This window comes from Dipodomys spectabilis, unplaced genomic scaffold (genome assembly GCF_019054845.1).
Source record: "Dipodomys spectabilis isolate Male_0828 unplaced genomic scaffold, ASM1905484v1 ptg000001l, whole genome shotgun sequence".
Taxonomy (NCBI): domain Eukaryota; kingdom Metazoa; phylum Chordata; class Mammalia; order Rodentia; family Heteromyidae; genus Dipodomys; species Dipodomys spectabilis.
Window position 1 is genome coordinate 28,304,389 of NW_024870678.1, and position 14,291 is coordinate 28,318,679.

The 14,291-nt window shown below is 44.0% G+C and overlaps 1 protein-coding gene across 3 annotated transcripts in view; it reads left to right on the plus strand.

The window, feature by feature from the left end:
- Utrn (utrophin) overlaps positions 1-14,291 on the plus strand; it is a 425,153-nt gene that overhangs the window by 36,639 nt on the left and 374,223 nt on the right. For 2 of the 3 annotated variants that reach the window (XM_042692992.1, XM_042693156.1), the window contains exon 1: positions 13,384-13,564. The exons of the other annotated variant lie outside the window; for it this stretch is intronic. In XM_042692992.1, the coding sequence (XP_042548926.1) occupies positions 13,471-13,564 (94 nt within the window). In that variant the 5' untranslated portion in view covers positions 13,384-13,470. Of the gene's footprint in view, positions 1-13,383; positions 13,565-14,291 lie in introns of those variants that run through there. 3 annotated transcript variants of the gene reach the window in all.

The following is a 14,291-nucleotide window of genomic DNA, read 5'->3' on the forward strand; positions in this document are numbered from 1 at the left end:
TTTTTTTGTTGTTGTTGTTGGTGGTGGGGCTTGAACTGTGGGCTCAGGCACGGTCCCTGTGCTCTTCAACTCAAGGCAAGTGCTCTACTGCTTTGAGCCACAGCGCCACTTCCAGTTTTCTGGTGGTTTATTGGAGATAAGAGTCTCATGGCCTTTCCTGCCCGGGCTGGCTTTGAACCATGTTCCTCAGATCTCAGCCTCCTGAGTAGCTAGGATTACAGGTGTGAGCCACCAGTGCCTGGCTTGCTAATTGCTTTGTTTACCTGTTTGTTTATTTCAGTGTTGATAGGTCTCTGAAACAAAGCAGGTACAAGATGGCCTTCCCCCCTAATGTTTCTATTGTGCCTTGTTTGGGATGCTCTGGATCCCTGGGGAGGAAATGAGGAGATATCACTTGAAAAAGAACTTGTCCTGCTGGCAGCATGGCCCAGCTGTAGAGCACCCTTTCCTTGCAAACTTGAGGCTCCAGATTCAACCCCTAGTACCTCCGGGAAAGAAAAGGCACTAGTAATGTCACTGATTATTTCTGGGTATTTCTTGAAGTCTGAGGTGATTCATACCTAGCATCTCAGCTAAGAATTTTATTTGAGACCTTGAGTATTTTCTCCAGGGAGTTATTTTGGATTTTGGAAATAGTAAATTGTGGGGGAAAAAAGGATTTTAAGGATTTTAAAAATTGAATATATAAGGAATCGAAAAATCCTACTTAGAACACTTGAGTTCTAAACAAAAGGGGAATTAATCAGTTTAAAGAAAATTATATAAGTCATTCTTTACAGTAATTTTATACTTAGTACTTTGTGTGTGTGTTGGTACTGGAGCTTGAACTCAAGGACTCATGCCTTTACCTTTACTTTCTTGCTCATGGCTGGTGCTCTCTACTACTTGAGCCATGCCTTCAGTCCAGCATTTTGCTGCTTAATTGGAGATTGTGTCTCCAGGACTTTTCTGCCTAAGCTGGCTTCAAACCTGAGCAGCTAGGATTATAGGTATGAGCCACTGGCACCTGACTGATGATTTATTCCTATCTGTCTCTGAGTACTTACTCCTATAATTAGTGATACTGTTTCTAACCCACTTAAACCATTTTCGTTATATAATCAGTGATGTTCTCACACTGATAAGATTTTTTCTTTTGAGCCACTGGGGATAGAAAGTAGGATCTCATACCTGTTAGAACTCTACCCCTGAGCTCCATCCTCAGCTAGACATTCTTTTTATTCAGCATAGGGTTCAAGTGGCAGACCTTCATGTAGGTGGTCAATTTTGTCAGATTTTATTTGTTGAATACAGGGTCTCACCATGTGGCCCATTTTGGCCTTAAAGTCACTATGTAGTCTAGGCTGGTGTTACTTTATGCACTTTAGGATTCTTTGTGCGGGAATTATAGGCAGTGTCACCATACTCAGTTCCTTCTTTATTTTTTTCTTTCCTAATTTTTGTACTGGGATTGGGGCTTGAACTCAAGGGCCTAGGTGCTGTTCCCGTAGATTTTTGCTCAAGGCTGGCACTCTACCACTTGAGCCACAGCTTACTTTTTTGGCATTTTGCTGATTAATGGGAGATAAGCATCTCATGGTCTTTACTGCCTGGAGTACTTTCTTGCCTGGGGTGGCTTTCAGTGGTGATCCTTAGCCTCCTGAGTATTAGCCAGGATTACAGGCCTGAGTCACTAGTACTTGGCATCTGTTCTTGTAGCTCGAAAATGGTGTCATTTCTATGACTCTTATCCATACTCATACTTAAAAAAATATATGTTCCATATTTCCTAGATATTTCTTATACATATTCCAAGCTGACCATTTTTTATCAGGTGAGTTAAGATTGTACAACAAAATTGTTTTTGTAAAATCGTTGGTCATGGTGGATGGACCGTGGTAGGTGGAGAATTCAGTCATGGTGGATGGAGAATTTTACTGTGTTCTTTTGCCCACCCCGCTTCTTGTGTGGCTAGGCCTAATGAGGGAGGACAGTCTGTGGGTGGGCCACTTACACGCGATTGTGATTGTTTCCCATTTTGTCCTGTTCTGGTGAGAATTCTCTGTGTGGATCTGCTAATGGGAAGGGATGGCTGAGTAGGCTTCCGACCCTCTTCTTGACTGTGTGTCTTTGCCTTTGGCATTTGATCCAACCTTTTGTTCTTTTCTTGGAGAAATGGGAAAAATTATGCTTATATAATACCTTGAAGGTGCAGTTTTACTTGTCAAGAGAATTTTCTGTTTGACCTGTTGGTTTCATGCTTCTTTCATTACATATTTTTAGGTAATACATTTTTTATTATCTTTTAAGTAGTTGGACAAAGGAATTGCCATTTGACAGAGCAGTTTATGAATATGGTGCGTCTTGCTCGGTGTCACCCTTTTCCACACTCTCCCCCACCCCTGGAACTCACCCCTTCTCTCACTGTTCTTAACGTGGGGTAGGCATGGGGTAGGTGGTACATTGAAATTTTTGACTGCCCCGCCCCACCCCTCCCCACCCCTTCTTCATTCATTACTTATTGTCTACTTTTTACATACTAGACGGGGAACTAGGCGTTAAAACACCGTTGTGTGACCATCAATACTTTAGTTATGTTCTTGAAGAAGGTTATGTGAAAGAAGTAAAATATCAGCAAAGAGATGTTTTCTGGTCTGCTGTGTACTTTTTTTTTTTTATTGCCTCTGGCTCCAGCATGGTGGCTAGCCGGCTCTGCTGACATCATTACCTAATAGTAGGTTTCTCTGCTTGGCGCTGCACGCAGCAGAGGCGGAAGGTAATTTGAGAGACTCCATTTCACCAGACCCCTGCACCTGTTGCTGGTTATTTTTTGCATATGAAATCCAGAACCTCGAGTCATTTACTTTTATTTCCTTCTTTCCGGTGTGTGTGTGTGTGTGTGTGTGTGTGTGTGTGTGTGTGTGTGTGTGTGTGTGTGTGTCCAGATTAATAACTTGTACGGAGAGTTACCATCTTCCATCAGCCTGTGATTCTATTGCTCTCAGAGGTATGGACTCACAGTTTTGTCCTCTGTCATCCAGAGCCTCAGGTCTACAGGGTCTCTGGTCTGCAGTGTGTACTTGTGCCAGTTTGGGACTGGCGTGCGTTGGCACTGGCTTTCAGTTGCTGCTGCCTCTCCTATCTGGAACCACTTTGCTAGCGACGCGCATGTTTTTCTTCTTGACATCGTGAGACTTTTGGCTCTGCCTGGGGAAGAGGAAGTGCTGCCTAGTATCATTTACTTTCATAAAAATAACTTGGACACCTCTGGCGTCACGTGGGAGAGGTGCTGCTGCTCCAGCCTGGGAGCTGCCTTAGAAGCACACGATCCTGCCCTCCTCACACGATCCCACAGAAGCAGAGGCTGTTGGGCTGGGACCCCGGAAGTGGAGGAAGCCACTCACTCCCAGCATGAATTTAGTGTTTTCCTGGAGGTACCGAAACTTCATTTCTCCAGTGAGAGTAGAGATCTGGACAGGGTCTAACTTGTAAGAATATTACAGGCATCAATCAAAATCAGTCTGCAAGGACTATGAAGGTCAGAGATCTCTAAAAGTGAATCCTGAACAGGGCCACTGAGGACCAAAAAAAGGAACATGAGGAGTTCAGCCCTCTGCGGAATTGGCTCAATAGGAAGTTGTTAGAGCCCAACATCCCTAATTTAAAACCCACTTTGTTCTTTTTGCCATGCTCCTACTTTTATAGCTGGACAGATTTACTCCTGGACGTGGCTTGCAGGAGAAAATGCCATCATGGGAACCAAGCCTTGTGGGAAACGGCATGTAAAGCAACCTGCAGGCATGCCGGTTGCTTGCATGCAACCTGCAAGTCAGTGACTTGGGACTTGCTCACCGTGGGGGCTGCCCTGGGACGAAAGGGCGGGGTTTCCCTCTTGCCTTATCACTGTGATTTTTCCCTAGTTCCTTCCTTCCTTCTGACCTTGTTTCTGAGCTTCCTCCTCCTTCTGCCTTCCTTGTTCTGACTCACAGGAACACTGTAATCACAGGCTCTGTGTGTGTGTGTGTGTGTGTGTGTGTGTGTGTGTGTGTGAGACCTCTGCAGGCCTCATTCCCACCTTTAATCAGCCACTGCCTCTCCTTTTTCTCCTTTTGGCGATGCTGGTTTGTGACTGGCAGTACTTGAACTTGACTCCCAAGGTCCATCATACAGTGAGCGCCTCAGTACTCTTCCTATAGCGCTTGGTGCTGCGTCGTTTCCTGGCCGGGGTACTGGCCTTTTCTGCTTTTGTATGTGTGGAATGGAATGGGTGCTCAGGGGACCTGTCACGTAGTGACTGGTTTACACCACGCCAGTGTTCCTGCCTGGACCCTGGGGACCGGAGCCTGTTGCTGAAGCCCATGACTTGTGTGCTGATATTGCTTGAATTCTCTAGTCCTCACCTGGTTGCTTCTTGGAACCTCTCTTTCATGTAGGAGGACTTCTTTGGGGTCAGTTTTGCACAGTTTGCACTTGGCTTCTTCCCTTTCTCTGTCCTGTGTTGTCACAAATGCATGCTTTTGCTCATTGGCAAGTGGAGGGAGATGACACACAAAAGGGAGTGGCCGGCCTACGATTGGACAGGGCCATCTTTGTTTGCTGGCTGCTGCAGGCTGGGTCTGCAGGTGACTCGCAGGTGGTTGTGCCTGCATCGTTGGGAGGACCAGTATCCCTAAGTTTGCATGAGGACCATGGCACAAGAAAAGAACAGAATCCTGTGGTCAGGGTTGGGAGGCAGCAGGCATGGACTTCTAGCAGGAAGTGTCCATGCAGAGGGGGAAGCTGCGATGGTGGGACTCTGGTGCCAGGCTCCACAGCTGCTATGGTTGCACCCTGGTGCCAGCCTCCACCACTGCCACAGGCCAGCTGAGTGACAGCAGCAGCGCCCAGCACCTGGGGACATCAGCATCCTCAGCCGCCAGGAAGGAGGAGGAGGAGGACAGGCTGTGGTTGAGATTGTATTTTGGAGGTAGAAATGGCCACTGCTGGTGCCTAAGAGACTAAGTGTTCTGGTGGTAAAGTCCTCTTTGTCACCGGACCCCATGAGTCCCCTTGGTTATTTCTCCCACCAGATTTCATTGTTGCTAAAAACAACCTCCTCCTCTCATCTCATCTTGCATCTCTTACCATGAAGCTTGAAAGTCATAGTACTCTATAGAAGCTGGAATGTTCCTTTCAAGACAGCCTAGGTACCTGCAGAAAATTCACTTGTCTTTTGCTCCATAGTCTGCAGCTGGTTATGGATTTATAACAACCAGAATGTGTTAACAATTTAGAAAAACCATCTAGTCTTTTTGTATTTAAATAGTGTTTTTAAAATCCTATTTCTTTGCTTTGGTATATATGTTGTTTTACTTATGTCTTTTGTTTTCTCTTTGAATAACTACATATATGTGTATATATGTATGTACATGTGTATATTTATGTATGTATATGCATATATTATATGTATATATGTATTATATGTATTTTTGTCTCCTGGTACCTTAATTTGAACTCAGGGCTTTGTGCTTGCTTGGCTAGCCCTTTTACCACTTAAGCTGTAACTCCAGCTCAACTTTTTCTGGTTTTGTTTCTGCCCAGTCTGACTTTGCATCTCAACCCTCCAGATTTCAGTGACCTGAGTAGCTCCAGTTACAAGTATGAGTCCCTGGTGCTGAGCTTCCATAAGTTATGTTATGGAGAGCTCTGGCATTGCCTTCTACAGAGAGGTGCTTATTAATATCTGGACTGGCCATTGTGGGGGATCCCTGACTTCAGCAGTTAGATGAGTGAGGGGCTACCCCTATCTTGGTAGAGCAAATTCTGCTCCAACAAAATGGCATGTCATTTGGCGTCAGGTAGGTAATGCTGGCTTGGTCTAGGTCAGATTGCTGTCAAACCCCACATGCCTGGCCTCTGTGGCTGGCAGACAGTTGCATGTTCTGTCTGGAAGCCATATTGTCTGCGAGAAACACACATGCACATGCACACATGTGTGAGAAGCAGTCATGCACGTGCACACATGTGTGAACTGCCCCTCTCCTCCTCTTATTAAGGGATTCGGTGGGATGGTTGGCCGCCTCTTAATCTCACTACCACACAGCTTTCCAGAGATGATTGTGGGGAAGGCTGTAATTTAATCCTGAAATACGACTTCTAGGAATTCTCCTTTTAATTCACCATTCCAAGTGTTTTTGCCATCGCAAAGTAAAACTAACAAGTATGATCGCCCTACTTTTCATGGCATGCTTTCTAAAGTCTTCTTTGGAGACTTGCCTCTATGTGGTTGGGGATAATTCTTAGCTTTTTGATGATGGGGACTTAGATTTGACTCTCTCATATAACTTGGTTGATGATAATGCCATTCGATTCTATTAATAGTATATTACTATGGATATAAAAGCACAAGTTTGGATTTTATTTATATCTTCATGCTTTGGAAAAATAATCTCATGAGGAATCATTCAGTCCATGAAATGCTATCGTTTGCATAGCTTTTTTTGGGTTTGCTTATTTAAAAAAAAAGTTTTTTCCTTGGCTTCCTTTAAATGAGCAATAGTAATTGAGTATTCTTAGAAGTTGTAAAATCATATGAGAATTTTTTTCTTGTTAACATATGAGATTTTGTTAATAATCTTTATTGTGATCAAGAACCAAAGTAGTATCTCCTAACTGGAACATTCTAGTTAGCTAGAAATGAAACATCCTGGCATGCTCTGTGAGTATTGGAGAAGTTGTACAGTTGTTCCCCTCCCTGCTCTCCAACATATGGTTACTTGATGCAGTGGATCAGAATTTGTGAAAAAATTCCTGGTGCTGATGGTTCAGGCCTGTGAGCCTAGCTACTCAGGAAGATGAGATCTGAGAATTACTGTTCAAAGCCAGCCTGTGCAGAAAAGTCTATGAGACTCTTATCTCCAATTAACTACCAAAAAGTCAGAAGTGAAGCTGTACCTCTAATAGTAGAGCATTACTTTTGAGGAATAAAAAAAAAAAAAAGCTTGGGGACAGTGCCCAGATCCTGAGTTCAAGCCCCCAAACTGGCACCAAAAAAAAAAAAAAAATCCCATCTGTACTGGACAGATATAGGTATTTCTTCTTGCCATATTCCATAAATAAGATAGTAAACCTACTTAAAGAATATTTACATGGTGATAAAAATTCTGAGTACTTAGAGAAGACTTCAAATGTATGGGAGGATGTGAGAATATGATTTCGTGTTGTATGTATGAGAGGTTGAGCACCTGTGGATTGTGGTGTCTGCCCCGGGCCCTGGAACCCCTCCCCCTCCTCCCCCCAGGTACTGATGGAAGACTGCATTCTTAGAGACCATTACTCTGGGCAAATATTCAAAGGAGTTAATTAGATCTTAGGAATGGTGAGGGCATGCCACCTTTCTAGTGTTTGCATTCTTCAGGAGTGATAATAGACATGGATGGCCAGGACTGCAGGGCTTGGGGGCCTTGTGAACAGGGTGAAGATTAGATTCCAGCCTCACATGGGAAGCCTGGTGCAGGTGTTGAACAAAGATGGAGGCAGGGAGTTCTGTAGGCGTGAAGAACCTGGGGAGGCAGGCTGAACGTTGCACATGAGTTTACCTAAGACACCAGACATCAGACAAAGGGAGAATCTGCTCTCTGATCCTTCATCTGTGGTGAAAATAACCAAAAAGAGCTCAGAAATCCCCCAAATCATTGTGTGTATTCATTTGATGGTTATACCTGAGCTGGTCCTGAACTTATTTGGTGACGATTTGGCAGTTGGGAATTGACAAAATTCCTTGCTGATAGAAATGCTCACTGTTCCATGAAACAGCTTACCTGAAGAAAGAACTCTGTGCCTTTGGTTTGGGGAGATTGTCCTAGGTTCCTAGGTCTTGCTGCTCTGGACTCATGCTGGATGACTTTTTCTTAAAAAGGAAGAGTCTTGATTTGGTCCCACTCTGGCTAGCATTTGGGACAAGGATTGTGACCTGACTTCATGGGATCAACTTAAGACTGACAGGTAAAACACAGATGCAAAGAACATTTGAGCCTGGAGGTATTCACACAGAAGCAGAGCTCTGTGTGTGTGTGTGTGTGTGTGTGTGTGTGTGTGTGTGTGTGTGTGTGTGTGTGTGTGTGTGTGTGTGTGTGTGTGTGTGTGTGTGTGTGTGTGTGTATTGTATACCTGTGCTGGTCCTCAGGCTCAAACTTGGTCTGGGTTCTGAGTTTTTGTGCTTTAGGCTAGCTCTCTGCCACTTGAGCCATAGCTCCATTTCCAGCTTTTTGATGGTTAACTGGAGATAAAGAGTCTCAGGGACTTTCTAGCCTGCTGGCTTTGAACCATGATCCTCAGACTTCAACCTCGTAGGTGGCTAGGATTACAGGTGTAAGCCACACCAACCCCTGACTCATTCACATTACTTTTAAGTAGAGGCTGTTAGCTAGAATTTGGTTCCTTGGAGAATAGTGATTCTAAAATTGCAAATCAAACCGGGTGCCAGAAAGCTCAGGGACAAGGCATCGGCAGAGTTGAAGCCCAAAACAAAACAAAACAAAAACAAAAACAAAACTAGAAAGCAAGCAAACAAACAACAAAAAAGCCAATCAAATCCAGTTTCAAAGTTGGGTCTTCACCTCCTCCCTAATTTTTTTTTCTTGTTTAGAACTGACCTCATTTGTATTGTAAGACCAATTTATCATTCTGTGATTTGAGAAAAACCTTCCGCTCCAGATTAAACACACATTATTATGAGCGTCAGAAAATGAAGCCATTGTTGTCCAGCGTTCAGGAGAGGTGCCAGAATGTTCTTTCGTTTGTTTTCCCCGGTGTATGAGGGCGTGGCTTGGCACTTGCTCTTATCTGTGTCTCTGCAGAGTCAGGTGCAGGTTCATTAGTTTAGACTGACAGTTCTAATATGATGGTTGAAGCTGAGATTGTTTGCAGATAACAAGAAGAATTAGGACAATGTGCACCTATCAGGGCTGGTCTGCTGGTCTGGGCTTGCTGCTGAGCTGAGGGGCGTGGCTTTTCCCTGAGGATCTAGGATTAGTTTCCCCAAACCTTTCCTTCCCTTTTATGTCTATCCCACTTCCTGTAGTTTCATCCAATTTGTGCTGTGTTTCTCTCTCTACTCCATGCCTTCCTTTCTTTCCCCTTTGATGAGAGTAGACCCAGGCTGGAAGCCAGTTGTACTTACAAAAGACCCAGTGGTATGTACAGAATATGATTACTGCTGTCAACACCAGATTGAATAAGAAGGGGCCGACCCTGGACAGATACTTGCAACATGAATGGTTTATTGATTTCACAAGAGCTAGAAATAGGGCCACGGTGCAGTCTAGCAGAGGAGCCAATCTGGGACGAGTGCGTTCTGACATGAGCAAGTGAGTTGTAAAGGGCCTCCTGTTGGATTATTTTTAGAAGAACCTTCAGATAACTTTCGGCTAAACTGATGATAGCTTTTGAGTTTTTTCACGGTCAAAGATTTAGAGACATACCAGCGAAGCTGTGCTCTTGGTGAGTGTTCGAGGCTTGCTTTTGCTGCTTAGAAGATGATTTGGAAGTTACAGGGTTGATACAGACCTTCTTTTTTCTCCAGCTGTGATGACATTTCCACTTAGCTTAATAGGAATGTTTTAGAAATTTCCCACAATGGAAAGTTCTACTTGACATATGAAAGTTCAAAAGCCAGTTTCGTAGTCAGCTGTATGCCAAGAAATAACGAAAACAATGAATTACATAGTGCAGCCTTGGGACATGGAAAATTTTGTCAAAGATGGATGAATCATATTATTAATACATGTAGCAAGGCCTGAAGCCTTCCATTGGGAAATAAAGAAGAACATTTTTATTTTTTAAAGTTAAGAGCCTTTTGGTATCTGTTACATGTTTCATATAGTTTTGCTTTGTTTTGTTTTTTTTTTTTGCCAGTCTTGGGGCTTGAACTCAGGGTGTGGGTGCTATCTCTGTGCTTCTTTTGCTCCAGGTTAGTGCTATACCACTTGAGCCACAGCACCACTGGAGATAAGAGTGTCACAGACTTTACTGGGCTGGCTTTGAACTGCGATCCCTGTAGCTAGGGTTACAAGTATGAGCCATTGGTTCCTGGCCAGATTTTTTTTTTTTTTGTAGGAGAAAGAGAACTTGAAAATTAGATCTTAAAATGCTAAAGAGGAGTACTGTGACTGTGGCTTAGTAGTAGAGTGCTTGCCTTGCATGCATGAAGCCCTGGGTTTGATTCCTTAGTACCACATAAACAGAAAAAGTCAGAAGTGGAGCTGTGGCTCAAGTGGTAGAGTGCTAGCCTTGAGCAAAAGAGTCTCAGGGACAGCGCCCAGGCCCTGAGTTCAAACTCCAGGACCAGGCAAAAAGAAAAACAAAACAAAACAAACCTAAGGAAAGAGGAAATAAATAAATAAATCTGTTCAAACAAGGTCAGAACAGAAAAATAAGATGATAATCTCCTAGACAGTTTTTGAATTGCTATCCTCTATTATTATTATTATTTTCAGGTCTGGGGGCTCTTGTACTTGCTCTGTACAGGAATGGGATGAGTGCTCTATCTCTTGAGCCACACCTCAGCCCTTTTTGCTTTTTTGTTTTTGTTTTTGCATGGGGTCTCACTGTTGCCTTGGGATCTCCCTATTAACCCTTCCCACATAGCTAGGAGACAGGCCCAGCTTCTTCTTGACTGAGATGGGGGAATCTCATCATGCCAGGGTTGGCCTTGAACTGTGATCCTCCTAATCTCAGCCCCCTGAATATCCAGGATTACACATGTGGGCTACCACACTTTGGAATGAGAAGGGGAAGTTACTGTTTGAATCTAGATCCTCACTTGTTATTCCTCTTGACGATACGCAAAAGCTTTGGAATTCTCAACCTTACGTCACAGCTGCCCTAAAATTTGTTCTAGAGGTTACTTCTGTTTCGGAAGATCTTACAGAAAGACAGGTGCAAAAGACAGGTTTAGAGATGATTGAGATATCATATTTACACTTAGAATTTTCTTTCTTTTAAAACGTCAAAAGCAGCCCCAAGGTAGGGTGTGGAAGAAATGCCAGGTATTTCACATAAATGTGTAATGTTCTTACTTGCATGATATGGATGTTGTAGCTGGTATGGGGTACTGTTCTGAGTAGACAAGACCATGTGTCAGTGCTTGCTCTCTAGTTTGACTGTTTAGCTCTTCCTATGGTACTGAAGACATTTGGGCTCCTGATAAACACTCTATTTTGCTAACCACAAGGCAATACCAGTGAAGCAATGACATATCACTTCATACCTCCTATGATGGACAGATCGATAATGGCAAGTGGTGATGAGGACACGGAGACACTGGAGTGCGAGAGCCCTGATGTGGGAGTGTGAAATGGTGCCGATCTTTTGGAAAACAGTCTGGCAGCTCTTTGGAAGGTTAATTAAGCCTAGAGATACATGAGACCCAAGGATGTGCTCCTGGAGATTTGTATATCTCCGAGAGAAATGGAAACTATCTGTCCGCATAAAAATACATATACGTGGTCATACCAGAAGTATTCCTGTTTGTCATAAGGTGGGAACAATTCAAATTTCTACAAATTGATCAATCAGTGATCTGGTTTCATTTATGCACATGGAGTTTTATTCTACTATATGGAAGTGAAATCTAAATACTTGTTACAGTGTGGAATTTGTTTTTTTTTTTGTTGTTGTTTTTTGTTTTTTGGTCGGTCCTGGGGCTTGAACTCTGGGCCTGGTCTTCTTCCTTCAGCTCTTTAGCTTAAGGCTAGGCTCTACCACTTGAGCCCCAGCACCACTTCCGGTTTTCTGGTGGTGTATTGGAGATAAGAGTCTCACAGACTTTCCTGCCTGGGCTGGCTTTGAACTGTGATCCTCAGATCTCAGCCTCCTGAGTAGCCTGGCTACAATGTGGAATCTTGAAAATGGGCTAAAAATGAAAGAAGCCAGACACAAAAGACCAGAGACTATATGATTTCATTTATAGGAAATGTCCCCGACAGACAAATCTCTTGGAAACAAGAAGGTTTTAGTAGCTTGTGTTGAGCTGGGGAACGTAGGATGGATGTTGGGATGGGCAGGGATGGTTTTTTTGGGGGGGGTGTGGTGGTGGTGGTGGTGAAAGGCTCTAAAATTGATTGTGAGGTTGATTTCACAGCAATACAAACATATTTATAATTATAGAATTGTGTAACGTAAGTGGGTTATTTGCGTAGTATGGGAATTGCCTTGCAATAAAATCATTGCTCATTTCAGCCTTAGACTATGTGACATCATCTTCTTATCTCTGCACAACACACCTGGGATACAGGTGAGGTCTCTGTCCTCCATTTTCCATTCTTGGAAAATGTAGTCCTGGGGCTTGAACTCAGGGCCTGGGTTCTGTTCCTGAGCTCTTTCACTCAAGGCCTTTTCACTTTACCATTTAAGCCACAGTTCCATTTCCAGTTCTTTGATGGTCAGTTGAGGATAATTGTCTCATGGACTTTCTAGCCTGGGCTGGCTTTGAACTATGGTCTTCAGCTCTCTGCTTCCTGAGCAGGTAGGATTACAAGAGTGGGCTAGTAGTGGGCAGCTTGACAAAGCATTTTTCAAGACTCACACAGCTTTTAGTCTGTACTCTTCTCTTTCTTCTACCTCAGCCAGTGGCAGGAGAGTGATGTCTTGTTATTCCAAATCCTGGGAATCTATATTCTCAGAATCTTTGCACTGAGTAAAAAGTCTCTGTTTCACACCAGGAACCAAGAAGATAAAGAGTAAGAATGCAAGCGAGATTACAAATACAGATTTCCTTTACTTTTTCCTGTGTGTAGATCACATGTGTACAAATGACACAGAGAGAGAGAGACAGACAGACAGACAGACACAGAGAGAGAGAGACAGAGAGAGACAGAGAGGGACAGAGCAGGACAGGGAGAGAGAAAGCAAATACCTTAAATAGAATAGTATGGAAAATATGAGTCTAAACTTTTATGTGTTTTTTTTCTCCATAGTAACCCTTTCTAAAGGATTAAGAAGAAATCCTGTGTGTGTTTTATTCCCCTAGCATATAGCTGGGTACTGACTGAGGTGAAATCATAAGTCCAATGTAGTCTTTGCAATAGAGTTAATATGTAACTGAACTCTATGCCCTGTTGGATGACCCTAGCCGTGCTCACACTGGGGGAGGGGGCGGAAATGTCCCCTTCCTCCTGACACTGGAGAGAGGAAGAACACTTACTAACTTTCTGTAGATTAGCGCATTCAAGGGCCCCTTAGGTGTAACTATTAAAAAAAAAAAAAAGAGCCCCACCAAAATAGTACAGGAAAACAACAACAAAAAAAGAGAAACCCCACCTTAAGAGTTTTCACCAGCTGCGAAGTGTAACTTCCTGTCTGGTACTTACTGGGTTAGGTTTAGTCAGATCCTCTCATGGGAAGCATAAAAAGCCACCAAACAAGCAGGCCGTCCCAGTGTGCAGTGCGCAGGCGGCTTTTGTTGTCCAGGTCCTGCGCCTCCTCTTCCCTCTGCCTCTCCCGTGTGAGGACATGAACAGCAGCCCGGCCGCCACCGTCCGTTGGAAAAGGTGCAGATTGGATTGGCCAGGCCAGGTGGCTCTCCAGCCCTGTAAGCGATTACCAGGTAGGGTTGTCGCCTTGCTGGCGCTGATTAGAAAGGAGGGTGTTGGTGAAGGTAATCTCATGTTTTTAGTGACAGAGCTGCTGTAGGCGATGGGTGGGGGGGGTGCAGATGGCCTGTTCTACTGGGTGCCATGTCTGGTGTATGTCCCCCCCCCCCCCCCCCCCCCCCCAGCAGTGGACACCATCTCTGTCTCTCTGCAGGGTGTTCTTCAATAAGTGACCACTTGCTGGTGATCAACTTCTCTGAAATAACAAGCACTAAGGAACCTTACCTTGGTGACACATGAGCTTCAGTATTTTCAAAGTTGTTTGATTGCTTCCTGCCAGGTGGAGAAACAAGTGTCCTCAATGGTGCTGTTTCTTTGCCTTTTTCTTTTTCTTTTTCAGGCGGGATCTTTTTGTGTAGCTTAGGTTGGTCTTCACCCAGGACCTTCCTGCTTGAGCTTCCCAAGTTGCTGGGATTACAGGCGTGTACTACCACATCTGGTTTTGTGGTGTTGAATATTGATAGACACCCCCCCCCCCCATCTCTTTTTGTGTTTTAGTAACCCTGCTGCTTGACGAGACATTGCCCTGTTAAAACTATACGAACTACAGCTCAGAAGTGATAGAGGACAGAATGGCCATTTGTATTTGGGCTGCTATGTAACAAGGGGTTTTATTTCTGCTCGTGCTTGTCCAGGAAGATTGTAGAAGCAGAGTGTTATACAAGCGTGTTGGCATGCAGC